Source organism: Ambystoma mexicanum, chromosome 1p (genome assembly GCF_040938575.1).
Source record: "Ambystoma mexicanum isolate Mex_15411 chromosome 1p, UKY_AmexF1_1, whole genome shotgun sequence".
Classification (NCBI taxonomy): domain Eukaryota; kingdom Metazoa; phylum Chordata; class Amphibia; order Caudata; family Ambystomatidae; genus Ambystoma; species Ambystoma mexicanum.
Window position 1 is genome coordinate 98,955,457 of NC_090921.1, and position 19,539 is coordinate 98,974,995.

At 42.5% G+C, this 19,539-nt stretch overlaps 1 protein-coding gene across 1 annotated transcript in view; it reads right to left on the reverse strand.

Annotated features, from left to right (window-relative positions):
* Nucleotides 1–19,539, reverse strand: part of LOC138566649 (uncharacterized) — a 246,830-nt gene that overhangs the window by 8,362 nt on the left and 218,929 nt on the right. Inside the window, exon 5 of the mRNA XM_069644203.1 lies at nucleotides 18,919–19,055. Within this exon, the coding sequence (XP_069500304.1) occupies nucleotides 18,957–19,055 (99 nt within the window). The 3' untranslated portion in view covers nucleotides 18,919–18,956. The remainder of the gene's footprint in view (nucleotides 1–18,918; nucleotides 19,056–19,539) is intronic.

Below are 19,539 nucleotides of genomic sequence, written 5' to 3' on the forward strand. Positions count from 1 at the left end.
TAAAAAGGGCAGAAGAATGTGAACATTGCGAAGTTACGGAAAGTGAAATAATAATAATATTATTAATGAATCGAAAGGGCAGAGTACCAAACCGAACCCCAATATGAAATGAATGCAAATGTAGTGAAAGCTTAAAAGAACAGTAAGACAAGTAGATATACCAAGCGAAGAATGATATGCTGCTTGGTTGCAACAAGGAACTATAATATATGAGAAAGTCCTGACAAGCATACACCAGGCAGTTTATGCACAAGAAGAGATGTCCTGGCAGGAGAGTACACCAGGCAGTTGTGAATACAAGAGAAGTCCTGACGGGAGAGTACACCATGCAGTTGTGAGTGCAAGAGAAGTCCTGGCAATAGAGTACACCAGGCAGTTGGAAGTTCATAAAGAGGCCTGACAGGGGAGTATAAGCAAATTGCAAACCTACAAGGAGTGTGAAGCAGAAACCGTGTTTGTTAAACAAAGAAGGAACTTCTGTGAAAAGCAGGAACTTTTGTTAAAGAAGAACTTACAAGGTTGAACAGTTTTTATCTAACAGGATTGTTGGGCGCCAAGAAAGACACAGAGATCTGTTAGACCCAGAGACATTTGTGATACCAGTAAAGAATCCAGGGGAAGGGAATCACCCTCTGGAATAAAGGTCCTTTCCATTTTTAAGAACCTTTACATTGGAGCACATTTACGTTGGAGCTATTCTATTTTTATTTACGAACACTTTGTGTAAATAACAGGTTACCAATATTTCTGTTGTCACTTTATTATTTTATTTGTAGTGTGAAGGTAAGGATGGAAAATTTGGACACAAGACGGCTTTTGATTTATGACATCCTGATGAAGACAGATCCTTAGTGTTTGGTAAAGTAGGTCAACTTCTCTTGGAGCAGGGTCAGAGAGGCATTTTTCAAACCCGTTTAACCCAGAAACATGCCAACTTTGTGTCTGGCTTTCATCTTTGCTCCCTCACAATACCAAGAAACCAAACCTCTTGGAAAGGAAAGAGGTTTACCTCTGGTTGCTGGAAAGTGCCAGGTAAGATTTGGCCCCAGGTACCCCAAGCAGGCCACAGTAGTGGATGGAGATACCACACAGAAAACATCACCCCAGAATAACTGCACATACAATTACAACAGTGCATGATGGCAATGCTCTCAATGTATAATGGTAGCCCACAGGCACACTGGCCAGCAATACAGGCATAGGATGTAAGCACCTAGACCCATTGGACTGTCATGGCATGTTGTCTCTGCTCACCGGGGATATGGTAGCTATCATGGTATCACATATCATGGTATCACTCAGGGACATTAAGCAGCAGACTGGCATATGATGCCTGTTCCGCCGGCACACAGTGCTTACAATGATTTCTTATGTAATTCAGGATGAAAATATGTGATCTGAGCACTTAAGGGATTACATAATATCCTGTAATGTATCACACTAGCCTATGATAGGCTGGCTATGCTGAGGCTTGGCACAATAGCTGACAAGTGATGGCAGTAACTGGGCATACCTTGTCGGTACCCATGGCAACGGAGGATTGCATCCCTGATATCTATCAGTAGCATCCTTGTCACACTAAGGCTGACAGCTAAAGCAGCCCTGCATGTGGGTCCCTGAGTCTTTTGTAGATATTGTTTGTTTAGATGCTACCATAAGGAGAGTCAGTGTCCACGTCATCTGACGCCACGAAGCATCCGCCAGCAGCACAGTGGCCGCCAAGTGGCTAGAGCTGACATTTTGATGACATCCTCATGAGAACCAATGAAGTGTGACAATATATATCTCTAATAGAATGAGTCCAGTTTACTGTCTTTCTAACCTCTGAGACACATATGGGGGTCGGGCCTTTTCCACAGTACTGTGATGTGAGCTTTCACCTCTTCGATTCCGTTGATGAAAATCTTTTTGGGGTGTTAGGTAGTGTGTAGAGTGTCTAGAAAATGGGGTAGTTCGATTAATGAAGTATTTAGCCTCTGCTTGGGCTTTGCATGTATATTGTTTACATTTTTGTGTATTAATTCTTTTTTTAATGATGTATAATGTACATTTGATCTTGTTTTAAATTTGTTACATTTTTGATGGCAACGCTGAAATAAAAGATGTTCAATAACCTAATATGTCTAAAGATTATCTAAGTTCTCTAACCTTGAGAGTCGAGAGGACGCTTATCACACTTCCCTGATGCAAGAACTAACCTGAAAAGGGATATAACGTATTATGTTTTAACAACAAAAAACTAGACGCCGTAAGCAATCTAAACAGCTTTTCAATAGGGCAATCAAACAAGTGGAACCACACACTTAAATATGACATCACAGATGATGCTCATGGACCTCAGGGGTAATTGTGAGAGCACATGACTTAATAAGGAGCGGCCTGACCTATATGGTGCCTATGAGTTGATCACCTTACGCATGGACACTTGACGGCATGCCCTCTGCTTGGAATATCTTTCCTGGATCATAGAGTATTAAAACACTGTTCAGACTTCGCAAACCCGGAAGCTCCTTCACAATTGAAACATCTAATTTCTGTTAGAAATAGCAAGCTCAGTAACCCCACCATGGAGACGTTGACACATTTCAACAACATCTGATGTGATCCTATTAACTGAACTATTGTCTTCGGCGGATCCTATGAGTTCTGTAACTCATCTTTGGATGAACAATTGTAGATGAATACGAAACAGCATTTTTCTAGGAAGCCCAGAACTTACTTGGCAGAGTGTATAATAATTACTTTTTCAGGAAAATAACATATTTTACAAATGATACAGGATGAAGTACCTTTCTTAAGAGCTTTGCTTGCAGCAGATGACATCCTATATAACAAGGTGAACACCGACTGCGGCATCGTCACCTTTCTCTAGAAGTGCCTTTTGGTCTGACTTATTAATTTGGTTGGGCACCAACACACACCATTGTTTGCCTAACAACACCATCCACCTGGGAGATACAACCAGGTGGTCACACACCATGAACCAGATGCCTCACCAGATCCACATTGAATTCAAGATTTCCAAAATCTGGTATGCTTTGGTTACTGCATGTTTAACTGGTCCAGCAACATCAAACACCAATGCATGCCTAGGATAACATTGCCTCAACTTTGACATTTCGGCAACAGGGCAAGCAAAATGGAACGGGCGCCCAACCAGGTCCCGGTGAAATGAGCATCTTCATCTCAAAGGCGTTGAAATTGAATAAGCACGACTGCCTCTTGGTGCTGTATTTTCATTTGGACAGCCAACAACCAAAACCATCACACACCAAGGATAACACTCCCAACTGAGGCATTGCACCAACAGATCCTGTGACCCAGGTGTCCCATCAGATTCCCATAAAAACCAGGAGCTCCAGATACCCAAATGTCACGAAACAAACATGAATACCTTTCTACTGCGGAATCAAGCAAATCTTCCAGCCTATCTCCCCAATCATTGTCCTCAGAAGAACCATTGTAAAGGGATGCTATTTCGGCCATGCCACTCCACCAGTTATCACAATTCAGTGCATCCTCAACGATCCAAAGAAGCGTATTTGATTTCCAGCTGTTGCCATTAATATGAATATGGTTCCCTTAAGAGTTGTCAGGATATCTTCAGCTTGATCGACCTGCAGGCATATCAACTTTGGGTGTAGATGTAGTCCTCGATCGAGGAGCCATGAGATATGTATTCCTATCCCTGACTAATAGATCTGGAGTTGCGGACAACAGCAGAGCATGAATCAAATGGCCTGGGGTAGGATTGCAGTTCCCACACCTATTTTCTTGATTGGCTAATGGAATTTATTCTCTCAGGGTTATAATTCAATTAGCAAGTGGTGAGGAACTCCTTTAATTGGAGCTTGAATGATGTTAATGCTGTGTGTGTGCATTCGCACATAAGAATTACCATTCCTCTAGCCTAATTTGTGCTCCAACATACTCCCTCATTTGGAGATATGATACTGATGATCTGAAATTGGGATATGATATTGATGATCTAATATTAGGATATGATTTTGATTATCTGTTATTGGAATATGATATTGGTGATCTAATATTGGGATATGATATTTATTATCCAATTTTGGTATATGATATTGGTGATCTAATATTGGGATATGATATTGATTATCTAATATTGGGATAAGATATTTATTATCCAATTTTGGGATATGATATTGGTGATCTAATATTGGGATATGGTATTGATTATCTAATATTGGGATATGATATTGGTGATCTAATATTGGGATATGATATTGATTATCTAATATTGGGATATGATATTTATTATCCAATTTTGGGATATGATATTGGTGATCTAATATTAGGATATGATTTTGATTATCTGTTATTGGAATATGATATTGGTGATCTAATATTAGGATATGATTTTGATTATCTGTTATTGGAATATGATATTGGTGATCTAATATTGGGATATGATATTGATTATCTAATATTGGGATATGATATTTATTATCCAATTTTGGTATATGATACTGGTGATATGATATTGATTATCTAATATTGGGATATGATATTTATTATCCAATTTTGGGATATGATATTAGTGATCTAATATTGGGATATGGTATTGATTATCTAATATTGGGATATGATATTTATTATCCAATTTTGGGATATGATATTGGTGATCTAATATTAGGATATGATTTTGATTATCTGTTATTGGAATATGATATTGGTGATCTAATATTGGGATATGATATTGATTATCTAATATTGGGATATGATATTTATTATCCAATTTTGGGATATGATATTAGTGATCTAATATTGGGATATGGTATTGATTATCTAATATTGGGATATGATATTTATTATCCAATTTTGGGATATAATATTGATGATCTAATATTGGGGTGCAAATTCACTTATAATTGCATAAGAATGGAATGTCTTTAATCTAGGGAGAGATTGCACACCTGCTCTAGCTGAGTCTCATCGATCTCTGCCCCAGAAGCATTAGGGGTAAATAAGCACCCGCCCCCCATGGATATTTCGATAATAACCAATATGGTATTAGGTAGAATACAATATTGTATATTGTAAATAGATAACAAATTAATACTTTCCAGGCTGGCACTAATCAGGTTTTTCTAGTACTTCTGAGTTGGGGAATATTCCTGGGAAATGTGTGTTTTTCCACAGTGGGTGAAAGTACTCAGTTTAAAAGAGGATACTTTTCCAAGTGCTTTTCACCTGGTGTAGAGCAGTGAGCTGGTGACACTTAGTTTCTCAGAGAATTTTGAAACAAATCCCTTGACCATGAGATTGCTTATCAAAGCTCTAATAGAGCGGGGCAGGTCATACACGGTGGGTGCTTACTTTGGCAGATAAATCCGCACATAGTCCTGATGGTGAACCTGGCTGGTCTCTTGGGGGTGGGGGTCTACAGCTGAGTCTAAAGTGTTGAATGTGTACCCCCTTCCCTAGCTCCATAAGAGGTCTATGCTATATCCCACCCTTTCCACACCCCTCGGCTCCACTCATTAACACCAGGAAGTGGCACTGGGAGTATATTTTCATATTTGGTTCTCCTTACTGAGTCCCAGCATCTCCTGGCTGGCAATGGCCTTTGATCCAGTTAGGGCCAATTCTGTTATTATTGACATGTGGGTGATTTCAGCGACACACAATGCATTCTGTCATGCAATATGAGGACCCGTGTCTTGACAAGAGGCCACTGAAAATATACTGTATTTCTTTTATTTGTCTCATTGACAGTACACCAATGCCTTTATACTCTACATGTTCCCATAAATAAATACATATATTTATAACAATATATACTGTAAAACATCAAGAAATAAATACAAACAATATATTGTAAGTAAGAATGCATACTGAAAGCATTGACTGGCATCCTGTTCTTATGGCCTGCACCCAAAATATATTTGATTAAATAAAACCTGTTGGGTGTTCTGACCCACGTTTGGACTATTATGCTACAACATTTGGTGCTGTGGGCTTAGGAAATCCAAGATGGCCGAAAAAGCCCACATGTGCGCCAGAATCTATGAAAACCGCGCAGTTGTGCACACTAAAATGGTTGCCTAACTTGCCACCCACCAATGCAAGCAGGATGGGCCGGGGTGCCATGAGTGAAATGTGTGCCAAAGGAAAAACCGCACTTTAAAATCACCTTTTGTTTCTCTGAATGCCAGCTCAAAATGCCTATTTGCAACACATCCAAAAATCTCACTGAACACCAGCGGACATCTGGCAGAATAAAGTCTTGTGGGCATACAACATCTGGAAAGAGGATGAGCCTAAAACAATGTTCATCACAAAACTGGCTGGGCTATGCATGTCAGCAGCCTAACTGAAACTGGATTAAAACCACCAAAATCGAAATGTTTAAATTAAATGAGTGACCTACTTTTGAGTGTCACATAGGTTGCAATTGCTTAAATGTCATAGTTTTGAACTTAGAATCAGCATTCTAGCTGCATATGTAAAAATTGTCTTGACTTAAACTGGGGAACAAAAAGTGACATTTTATCTGAAACCTGGCTTAAGGAACTGAATTCTGCCCACCAGCTACCCCCGACAGGAGTTGAGACTTGCACAACAGCTGTGTTCCCAGGCCGTCCTGCATTTTGCTGCTCCCACCAAAAGGGATATGACATTTCTCTGATTGAATTACCTGGTCTCTGCAGGAAATTGAACAAAGCCCTGTCCTGACTCAGGCAAATGTTTTATTATGGGGGCCATAAATGGCTTCCTCTTGAACAATGGGCCTTCCAGGGCCCAGGCAGATGGTTTATTGCAGGTGTCGTAAAACAGCTTCCTCTTGGCAGAAGCTGGGAGGGGCAGGGTCTCTGAGCTTGGCAGAAACTGGAAAGACTGGTTTCTGTACCATGTGACCTGAAAAGACACACCCCTGTAGCCAGAATATGGTTTTAGAAAAAGATGAATAACTCATAGTACGGACTTGTCATAATTATTTAAATGATGCCATAATTCTTGTGATTTTTCAGTGCACATTTGAAGACGTGTTAGGACCCGGTGGTATGTTCAGGGGGGTTTTAGCAGTTAAGAGGGTATTACTTAAAATGTATGCATGTTAAAAATCTGACACTTCATCAATTAATGTCCATACTCCTTGCGCACATGTGTGTAAATTTGGGGTAATGTCCGATATTGCGAAACCAGTTAAAAAGTGCAAATGTCGCCATTTCTGAATGCAAGCTCCCAGGAAGAGCAGATTTGGACAGGGTACACCTCCTGTGATATGTGAGGGGTGCATATGATTTTAAAACAATATGTACCTCTGCAAATATGTATTTGGTTCAAATCTAGATTTGTGTGCAAGTTGACAGGAGGAGTGGACTTTCTGCAGGCTGTAAAATGACATCACTCTGACACAACTTAGCTCCCCCAATCAGGGGAGAAATGAAAGCTTGGCCAATGACAAGTGGAGAGGGGTAGAGCTTAGTGATGCTGCTCACACACCCACTTTCAAAACACATAAAAGCAGACAGACAGGACAGATGGGGACCTTCAAATCCATTTGCTGCGGGACGCTCTGCCGGGAAAATCCATACTTTACCTCCATCAATCTCTAGAGAAAGCTGTGCAGAAAGATCCAGACTTCAAATCTATCAATATCCAGAACCAGAGCTGACCCAGACCAGACCAGCAGAACAGAGCTGACCCAGATCACTGTGAAGTGCCGAGACCAGACCAGAGTCCAGTCTAAAACCTGACCAGATCCGTGGCGAGGCCTATTTTAAAATATATTGTGAGTACCTAGCAGACTGTGCAGAACCAATCTCTTAGTTAAAATAATATAATTCAATCTATTTAATCTAAGTAGAACTGCCTACTAACTGTCACCTGTCATTTTCTAGTTGCTAGCTGTCACTTGTCTTTTTGAACTTTAAAATTTCAAATCTGAAGAACGACCTTTATTTAATCGCTCATATCTCCGTGACCGTTTGTCCTAGAGACTTGCAGTAACTTTCATCTGGAAGCTTAGATCCTAGGCTGTCCTAGGACCCCAAAACGATAGTGCTAGTCCTTGTAGTTCCTCGGTAATCGCGAAAAACGCACTTGCGAATTTGCCGCGATTTGCAAAAGTTCTTTACGTGTGAAAACAGCAGTTTTCTTACTTTCATTTGCCAAAAATTCGTTTAACCTGCTAGTTTCTCTAGATCCTTGCTAAAGTGAGCCTGGACTAATATTAACTTGATACCACTCACCCTGAACCTCTAGAGGGAATTAAAAGCATTTTAGCATATTTTTCACTTCATTGCCAGCACATATAAAAGCATTTTGGGCCCTGTGTTTCCAACTTCTGTAGTCTAAGCTTGCTGGGGTGAACTGAATTACATTTGATTGCATTTCTGAGAACTGTGTGCTTTCCTTCCATTTCCTTGCAATGCATAAAGGGGGGGAGGGGATTGCCAGAGAAAAGTGATTACATTGTTTTGTTGAACGCAACGTATTTTCTGTACTGCATTTTTCATTCAACACTACATCCATCTGAACTCATATAAAGTATTCTCTACCACCTTATTCTTCTGTTCCTATTTACAAGTGTGCTAGTGCCAGACTATCCATTATTGATTACTGATCAGATTAAGTGTGATATCCAATTATTAATTTAATTATAAAGTGTGATATATATCTATATTGTTCAAATTCTCAAATAAACCTTTTAACTTGCAAAACAGAACTACTTCTTGGCTCAGTGGGGTCAGGGGTATTCCAAGAGAGGAGTGTTATATAGGGGTAGTCATCCAGAACGCATGAACTGGACATAAAGATATATCAATAAGGGTTTCCATTCAGTATCCCAGACTAGGCATTGACTTAGCTGTAGTGTTGAATTGAATCCTCTTACAAACCACACCTGGATAAAATTCTGGTGATAAATTAAAACATTGAATAGTAAATAGCTCTGGCGTTGAATGAGCCCACCACTGAACACATTTAAAATAACATTGGTGGAGTGGATCGAAACCTGGTGCCACCTCGATCGAGGGGCTTACCCAGTTCAGAAGGCTTTTTACCAGTGGATTGGCGATTGGCATGGCTTAAATCTCAGTCTCCAATCTATCTATCATAAGCAGATGAGGCAGTGCTCAACAGTGCCTCCACCAGTGTGACAGGAACGAGGGGCATAGAAGTGACGATGAGCTTAAAAGGATGCCTACGTCACACTCTGCTATTCCCAGGGAGCTTGTGTCTAGGGGCAGGGCGTGCAGATATCTTGGAATGCTACGTCGGGCATGTTAGGTAGATACATTGTGGACAAAATAGTGTTTGTGCAGTCCGGAACGCTCAGGGGCGGCTCGACGTTCGGCATGCACCCCCACACACTCGGGGAGGCCCCTTGGGGCCATGCACACAACGGAACTGCCCTCTCCACCCTGTACCTGCCTTCGTAACCCCAACATCACTTCCCCAGGGATACGGCCCCAACATGGGCCGTCCCACACAACAATAAGGACAGGGCTAGTCAGTCGCACTCGCAACGTGACAGTGTTGACGTTTGTTGGTAATATACAAAATTTGGCCGATAAAAAGAGAACACTATGTCCTCATGTTGTTAAAGCCCGGGAAGCGTCTGTTTATAACTGTATACGTCATCTAAACAAACCCCAGTCATGAATTAATTAAGTCCCATGGAGGACGTCATCTGCAAACGAGGTACGGAAACAACCTTCTCACAACCTCCTCATTTGAGGATGAAATCTGTGTCCGATCTGCTTGGATTAAGTGGCTTTAAATTAAGACCACTAAAGGGTAAGAGCGCATATCATGATGGTATAACATTTTTACGGCTGCATTTTAAATGTGTACGAAAGTACGAAAAAGGTCATCGAAATGTTTGGGGTGTGGTAAAGGGCAAATAAGGGGTCGTGGGGTTCGTGAATAATAAAAAATAGGTGGAGGAGGGGGGGATTTAGCACCCCACCAAAAAATGACCTTTTCGTGATTTTATACAAGTTCAAAAGGCATTCGTAACAATGTCAGAACATAGAACTGACATGACTTGCTGCGAAGTCTTCATGTTGCTTGCTCTTAGATCCGATTTCTGGTTCTTTCTTTTATAAGCCTTGTCATTTCTCCTATTTACCAAAATACATAAAACTCATTTCAGCATTTATTGTAATTGGTTATTTATTATACCCAGGGATTTCTAAGGGCAGACCGGGGATCGAACCTGCGCTGTTCCACATCGTCGTGTTTCTGAGGCGAGCACGTTGCCCCTGAGCTATCCTCCGGCCCTGCTTTGTGGTAAACACTGCATAAGGTGTCAAAGATGCTGCGTATTCCATGTGAATCTTCTACCCTGTTTACAGACGATGCAATGCTGAGCCATCTCTATCATTGTGAAAGTTATTACCTAATTACAAGTGAGTGCCTTCTGGGGCTTAGTGGCAACATTTTACCAGCTTGCCACCTAGATGTATGTATTTATTTGGAAATATAGATGCTGACCTGCCAGCTTGTAATCCGACTGCAAAATAGAAGGACAACATGTGTGGGAATGCTTTACTATTAGGACTCTGCGTTTGCATGAACATCCTTCTATTCATGGCCTTCTGATTCTGGGTTCATTATATTAGGTCCAGGGCTTTCTCTGGATACAAGAGCTACTTTCTTTTGAACCTGTTGCAAGGCAGTTTCTGCTGGCTGGGCATCTCTTGCTGTGGTGATTGGAAGTCTACCAGGGTCATAGTTCTGCAGCATAGGGCACAAGTTAATGAGATGTCACTGGTGCCTGGTGGCAAGCCATGGTCATTACTGGTGTATTGCTATCTGTGAGGCATGTGTTGGGTGTTGCTGTACAATTCATGTTAGTCTTTGATGAAATGCCCAGAAAGTCAATTTCTATATAAACACTGAAAGCCCCTTCTTGGTATATTGCCACACCATAAACAATGCCATCTAAGTTTTGGCAACAATGTTGCACCCTCAATTGTCGCATGGTTTCTTTGTAAATGACGGAGTTGCTCAAATGATTTAATGGAGATGTTTGCTATGACCGTCAGCAAGTTGTCACCTGTTGAAACCCCTCTTTTTTTTTTGTTGCAGATTTTCTGACCAAATCTGAAAAAGTTGTTGTTGAGGACTGACTGCAGTAGCACTCATGAATACTCAATGTGCACGCCTGTTACCTGTGAATGCTCCAATGCTTCTTTTAATGTCGCTGTAGCCTGCACGTGGAGCATATGTGTGTACCAACAGTCCACAGCTAGAATGACCAATGGAGTAACATCACTGCTTAATGTCACTCATTCTAACTTGGTCATGAAATCAGTGGACTCAGTTATCCAGTGTTCAATTTTCCTGACTAATCTTGAAGAAAGAAATCATTGTATTTTGAAGTATCTCAACGCGACTATTTGGCTGTGATACTATGGTGAGTCCTGCCGCACCTTAAGATTTCTGAGTACTTTTTTGGTACAATATACAAAACCGGCATGGTTGTATGTAACACTGTGTGAAAAATGTCACTGGCGCTGACTACAAAGAGACAAGAACACTAGCCAGACCTGCCACTGCCTAAGTCTCCCAACTATGACCTATGAAGCCTCTTGCAATTGGAGCTGTTCCTCTACCAGACCAGACCAGACCAGACAACAGCATACGCTAGTCCCCAGAATTTGTACCACAGCTCTTCTGACTCCCAGCTGCTCCTATGACCAAACGTCCACTACAACACTGCTTTAACTATGGGACCCTCAAGGGCGTGCTACCTCTGACCCTTATTGGAGCCCAGCATCTGACTGCGATGTTTAGAAAGTGCTCAAGGTCACCGAGCTTGGAGGTCCTTCCAAAACAAATTACAAACCCCACTCCTGAGCATTGGGAACCCAAAGCTTGTGAGCGTTTCTGGATGTTACTGGGGGGTTCTGATCACAATTTTATCCCACCCCCCCATATTAACCGTGCAGCCTCAGGACAATATCCAAAACAATCGGAAACTTCTGTGTCTCTTCCACTATTTCCTATAAGAGACATGTCCCGGGGCGGAGAGCAGGGAATGGATCAGAGGTTGAATCGGTATCCAGTGATTATACCGATAAAACAAAAAAAATGAAATAATACCAAAAAACAAATATATGGGGGTGGGGGTAAAGTGTCATAAAGTGTGGGGGGTAGTTCAGTGTCAGGCTAAAAGTGTGGGGGAAACGGGTGTGGGCCCCCCAATTAAAAAATTAATCAATATTTTTCTCTGTATTATATTCACTAATGTTTTGATTCATTGTAATCACATAGAGCCATTGAATCGGATTACCCCTTTCACTGAACATTGACTTAACCAATACTTAGTGCAAGGTACATGGACCATGACCCCAAGGTTGACCCTAACCCCAATGGTCAGACGCTAACCATCTTACATGGTGCGTTTGAATTGCCCTTTACTGTACATAAACATTTCCTTAACTTTAAAATAAGGATGCCAGGGTGACCAGCAAGGGGCACTTCATGTGCCAGCTGCAAGAGGAAGGGTTGTACATGAAGGGGAACCACCAACCTCCTATGGTCTCTTTCTGTAGACTCTGTAGGCTCACTGTAGAGGTGCCCACCTTCCCAACGAATCCTATGCTTCCCAGGAGGTGCACGCTCAAGTTCCTCTGCTAAGAGTTTGGCCTTGATTGTTCAGACACTTCTGCCAAAAAGTCATAAAGCGTAAGTCTAGAGAACGCTCTAATGCCTATTCTAGACCAGCACACATAGGGTGTGAAGAAAACGTCAGGGAGTGGGGGTCCAAATTAGATGGATAGCTTTGGAAATAATTTTAAAATATAAAAGGGGGCACAGCAGAACATTGTTTGCAGTTTGGTGAATTTCAGACAAGACAAGGCAGTTTGATATGCTACTCAAATAATGATGTCTTTAATATGCAAAGTAATCCACATATAGAAAAAATGCATGCACAGGATCACAAGACTGCAAAGCAGTCCCACCACCCTCTCTCAAATCCCATCACCATTTGGTGCACAGAAGCTAGTCTGGAGACCTGCTCTAAATATTCCAGGAGTTTTAGGGAAAAGGGATGTCACGCAGTGAAGTTCTCCTTGCGTCACCGATGAGTTCTTATGAAATTCTATGGGTGGGAGTGGGGCATACGATTGTGTTAGGAGGATATCTGGGATTGGTAAAAACCAAAGCCCGGGTCATGCAGAGTTTTTTCTGACCTACAGTAGCCAATGATTGTGAGTCATTTGCAAAACATGTTATGCTGATAGGTTGACAGCAAAATCTATGCGTAAGGTGAGACAAACCCTCATTCCTCTGTGGTTACCAAGTAAACTCTGATGACAGCAGAAGCAATATACACTAGCTTTCATGTGAGGTTTCTCACACAGGCTTTTCATTTATGATTGGTCCTGGAGTTAATGAACAATGGCATGTACCAAGGTGTAAATCCAGGGAAAATCATCACCCCAAAGAAAACTATCACCGCATACAAACAGTCTCTATGAGCGTATTAATGAAATCCAACGACGCATGCTAATGGCATTTGCAGTCATGTGAGGGGGAAGAGCTAACAGGCGTCAATGCTATTTGTTACAGGAAGATCCTCCCAAGGGGATCTTGTATTGATGCTTTAATTGGTATGTGCAATAAGGGCCTTGCAGCTCATGCCAGCCGGACAGGTGGCAAGGATTATGAAATGGCTATCAGTTATTGGCTGACTTCGGTTGGTGAGGTCTGTTCATAACCAGCTAGAAACTGAACAGAAAGCAGAGCAATCAGTGCACGGTACAGATCTTCAATCACTACCATTCTGGGAGATCATTGACCTGAGGTGGAGAGCCCCTTAGACCCAGGTCATCCACCCTCCCAGCAAAGTGCTCCACCAGGGGCGGATAATACACTGTGGCTCACAGTGATAGCTTGGTAGTACCATTCTTCCTACTGCAGCTCTGACAACAAAGGTTCTATGAGTGCGTGCATTGGACTGACTTTCACTAGATTCCAAAGATATTTGGCGGATAATTCACTGTGGTGGTTTATAGTTAATTCGTTTACAATCTATACTAAATCTTAAATGATTCCTGCTTGAACATTTATGTTTTTTACCTGATCAGCGTTGAGACCCGTTAAAAAATGTTTCATGTATCAGCTCACGCGTATCTCTCATAGAATTAATTCAACAATATCACCCATCCAAAGAGCTATGCTCTGCCCAAAAACTTTCTTTAAAAGTCCCCTAATTTAGAAACTGTGGTAGAGGGGACAGAAGATTCACTCCGCCAGTGAAAACCCTCTGGAACAATCTTCTGCTAACATTGGCACACAGCTTCCTAGCTCCAGATCAAGGAACTTACAAAGACCAAAGTAACTAGTTCTGCTTGATGCTCCCACAAACTCCCAATACTCAGTTCTGTCTCTCAATATTGCCCCTTGATCATGCAGTACTTGGAAGCAATTTCTTTGTGGTGTGCAGTTTATAAGTCTGTCGAAGAGTTGGAATAATATGGAGATACAAACAAAACCGTATGGAGTGTTCTATGAGGAAACTGAAGCTATTGTGAACCAGTCGAGTGAAATTAGAAGACAGAACTAATTAGAAGAAGGAAAACGTAAAAATCCATTGTATGAAGTGAAGACAGTGGATAAAGGAAGCCAATTGGTGCAAGAACTACCTACCCGTCTGTGTCCTGTAACACAGAGGCAGAGGCTGCATATCTGTTATAGAAGGTTTCTGGATTCCAAGCATCTAGATTACAGGATATTTTGGGACAGATACCTGGACGGCTGACAGGGATTTGACCTACCTAAATAGGATACTAGGTACCAGTGAGGGATTTAGTCCACTACATCTCTCTAGATCTCCGAAGTTAAAAGACAGGGTTCTGAATTGGCTTACTCCAGTCCATGAGACAAGACATCTATCTTTTGCCTCACGTCCTGAGGAAGGTCTTTAGAAGAAAAGGACCTTAACCGGTGTGCCATGACCGAAACACGTGTCGACTACATGAATTGTTTGTAAATTACAACAAACTGGATATGACACCATTACTGAGCACAGGATCAGAAACATTTGTTAGAAAAGTACTTGTTGAATAGAAGTGTAACATTTAATAGCAGTTACACTATAAGACAGTAAGCTGTTGTGGTTTTATGAGTGTATGTACGAATGAGGGACGGAGAGTATTTGATGTGATTATGAGAAGTGATTTGTATTTTTTAGATTTGGTGTAACATACAATGTATTATTTTTATATTGGATTTATTGAATACAATTTGTAGAATGTATTGAATTTATTGAGATAGTAAGTCGTGTCACCCCTTATCTACTGGTCTACCTTATGTTTTTTTGGTGCAGTTTACAAGTACATAAAATATTTTTTAAAAGCCTTCACTTCTTCTTTCCTCCGGTGTACACATGCATTCTTCAACTGCTCCTGAAAGGATGAGTGTTGCACGCCATTCCCTGTGTTTATCAGGAGCACTGTCTCCGATATTGTTAAGAAGTTCAGTATTCAGCATGCACTGGTAAAATACTCAGACTGTGACCTGCATAATTGCATGCAATACTCAAGATGTGGTCCCTAGTATCGGAAACTAAAAGACATTGGTGTCTCGGAGGACTGGATACAATACTCCACATACTCCTGTAATGCCCCAAATGTGACTCCCCTGGAAGCCTCCTGTGACTTCCTAGGTCTTCTCGTACGGCATGGAAGGCATTCAAATTGTGATGATCACTTTCCGAGTGTGCCTCTGATCCTCCTATTTTGGCCTCCTGCCTTTGTTCCCTACGCATTCTTGTCACCCGGATCAGCATCATGCTTCTTCACAACAACAATGCATCCCACATTTCCCAGTCCATCAGCTGCTGTACCTATGTTGCCTAAAGAAGGTTTTACCCTACCTCTCCTTCTCCAACAAAGCCATAATGCTCATTGACTTTTGAGACTCAAGACGCAGTTATGATCTGCGCCTGGGAATGGGGAATTATTTCAAACCAGACTCCCCGGAACCCAAAGTTAACTGTTTTTGGATTTGAACATGGAAAAGGAGACTTAGCGTGGGCAGTTAGTGCTTCACAATGCTGGCAGATGGTGAAGCAGGAAGACAGAGTCTCGCTGCAGGGCAAGGTATATGCTACAGCCTGGGCCCTGAAATAGGGGGCGGCACATGGGGGGCATGTAGTGAAAGCAATGGGGGGATTGGATTGGGTGCAAGCTCAGATGGGAAAGGCGGCACGTGGGGATGTATAAGATGGAATGAAAATGGCACAGGGAGTTGGAACATGTCTGCGTTGAGCCAAATCAAGCAAATGAAATCAAAAGAGGTGCCTATTCGAGGGACTGCGAGTAAAGGATCAGAGAAAAGAACCTTAGATCCGACTTTGCTTCTTGCCTCAACAGCCCCTCTAGGTTTTCATGCCCTAAAACCACTATTCAGCGCTGGAAATTTGACCGCCTAGATGATTGCTCCAAATTTTCCCAACCATGACCCCATTTTCCTCTCTCTGTGGGGTTTTAGCTTTAACCACCATCATGCCATCTGTACATAAGTCTCCCTCCCTCCAAAAGGCCACTTATGACAGCACCAAAGGGAGCCAGATCGAGGACCAGTCGAATGTCAAACCCACCTGCGCACTCCTGCAGTATGTCCAGATGCCCAGCTTGGTCTGGGCACTCATCGCTGTTAGGGAGAATTCTCATTCTATGGCTAATTTCCCTTACCTGTAGTGTTCCCCAGTAGCTTTGCTGGATTTGATGGGTTTGTTTCTTTTTTCCTGCTAAGAGTGAGACTCTTTTTCCCACTCTTAGGCATTTTTGCTATGTTTGTTCTAGGCTATTTTTGTGTTTAATGCCTATAGGATTTTCTCCACCCCATAGGAACCATCTTTATTCACCTGTGTTACACTGCACCCACAGTGCAGTGACACCGGGGTGTCATAGCAACCCCCAAACATAGACTCCATACCCTGGGACTGACTACTGTCTCCCAGGGCAGGTAAAGTCCCAATTGACTTTACAAGCCAAATCCGATGAACTAAACCAGTACAACCCATCTTACTATGGAGGTACTGGGAAGGGGTAATAGTTTTCCCTTAGTTTCATTTTCGAGAGGGTACCGTACAGTCCCTCTCTCAAAGGTTTCTGGCTGGTGGCAGTGGTCACTACCATAAATATTCGACCGCGAATATTTCCCCATGGGATTTTCCCATTGTTCGAGGCTACCACTTTTACTGACAGCCTCTAACATACCGCTGGTTTATTTTATTATTAACTTTACTCCGGTAGGTTTTATTTGCCAGAACTTTAATTTAACTTCTTTTTCGTGTCTTTCTCTAAACTCCTAACCCAGGTCGGGGATCCTTTGTTCGTCCTTTTGGCCGGCTTCTGCCAAGAAGCCCTTCTTTCGGCGCCACTGAGTCTGGGGTGGGTCCATTGTGTGTGAGGGGGAGTAGGACCCCTGGGCAGGGTTGCCTCCGCAACCCATGTCGCACTCTATCCTAATAGACTGGAGAGTCTCCCGCCAAGATGACCACTCCACTGTGTGAGTGACAGCTAGGCTGTATGAATGGGGATCTTTTTGCATAAAAGCAGGGTCCTGAGGACTGGAACAGCAAGATGTCACCACTGGAAATAAGAAGCCAAAGAGGAGAGAAGCCAAAGACATCTACAACGACTGAACCACCGGTGAAGCCCTGCTGCAGCGTCTCACCATTTTTCTCCACACGACAAAAGAAGATCTTCATCTACAAGAGCCTTCTTCCCTTGAGCTGGTGGGGCCAACCAGTTTGCCAATCGCCTTCCCGGACCTGCCTTGGTCGAATCTTCCGTACCCTGTACTCGGAGGCCGGATAGACAGGCACCAGTCCACCCGGACCCCGATTTAAAGGAGCGTACCTTTTATTCATCGGGCAGCACCGCGGCTGGTTTCATCCCTGGGTAGTGCAGTATCTCAAACCTTCCTCCACGACGAGAGCCTCTCTTCCTCTGCTGGATCACCCGATCTGCAGGAACTACCAGGAACAACCGCCACCGCAGGAGCCACTTCTTCATTTTAAAGGTACATTGTTCCGCCAGGCCGCCCTTTCTTCACGGTAGCCTAAAGGAGTTTTAAATCCTTTACCTAACTGTTGGGTTGGCCGCCCCTCTCTCTTAAACATTGTCTTTTCAACTTCTGCATCCACCTTTTCAAATTCGTTATCCAAAGACTTGACTGCAGCTACAAGAAAATGTTGCTCCCGGGCTCTTGCCCTGTGCCACTGACTCTGGCACAGGCCTACTGACTCTGGTTCCATTTGTTAGCTCTGTCTTCTTTAGATTGACTCTCATCTAGAACTGTGTGGTGCACCTATTTCGTACAACTACCCCTTCCTTCCCTTTTCTAAACCTTGTGGAATGCCAGTTTTCATCTACGTGTTGCCTATACTGATGCACTGTCTTGTTTAAATTTGATCACACATTTCTGGGAAGTGTTTCTGGGGTGTGTATGAAAATATTTCTGAATAACTTGTGTTTTCCCTCCCTTGTGAGAAATTTCTAGAGCATCCCTTGTGTGTGGTTTCCACTGTGCCGTTTTGCTCAGTTTTCACTCTGGTTCACTTGGTCTACAATTTAAGTAGGGAGTGTGTATATTTTTTCCTTGACTTAATTTAACTTGCTTGATGACTGTGATACATATGTTTTATTAGAAGTGTATAAAATAAATATATAACTACTTTTTAATACAAAGCTTTGGTCAGTGTTTCCTTGTGCCATAGTACTGTAGGCCTATTGTGTAAGCCCTGAATACTGCTCATCTCCCTCTTGAGATAAGTCTGACTGCTCATCCACAGCTACCAACTAAATCTTTGTGGTACAGATTGATACCAAAGGGGATTTGTTGCTCTCACCTGTAGTCCTAATCTTCTGTAGTGCTCCCTAAGGGAACTGCACAGGATTCTGCCTAACAATCGCTTACCTCCAACTCTTCATCGATGGATAGCATTGAAAGAGGGGCTAAGCGTGCCCGTTCTGTGACGGGCTAGTGGGCATCGATCCGTCACTTTCTGGGCAGCTTGCTGTGCTTTCAGACCTTTCGAAGCTGACTCTGCGGTTCTGCAAGTAGAGGAAGTGATTAAAGTGAGCCGGGTTGGTATAAAGAGGTCAAGCATGGCAATAGACAGACATCAAAGCAGCAGCAGCTACAACTATCAGAACATCACTATATGTAAGGGTAGAAAACAGAATGGAACCGTGACACCCCGACTGCAGGGTACCCACCTAGAGGTGTGGTGCTACTCAATGTATTCTCTGTGTGCCCCCCAATGTTGGTGGTCACTCCATGAAGTAACTACACAACTGCAAGCTTTTTTACAGGTATCTTCTGAAGTCTCTGTGTCAGGAACACTGGCACGTTTTCTTCCTTGGGAATATACAGGGGTGGACTGGCCTGTAGGGAACTAAGCACCCCGTACCTTTTTTGTGTGGGAACCTATTCTAGTTCCACATTTTGCCATAAGATAGGGGTGGTCCTGCTGAAAATGTGTAATATGGGTCTACTTTCAGCATTATTTCCAGGGCCTCTTTTGCTTCCCAGTCC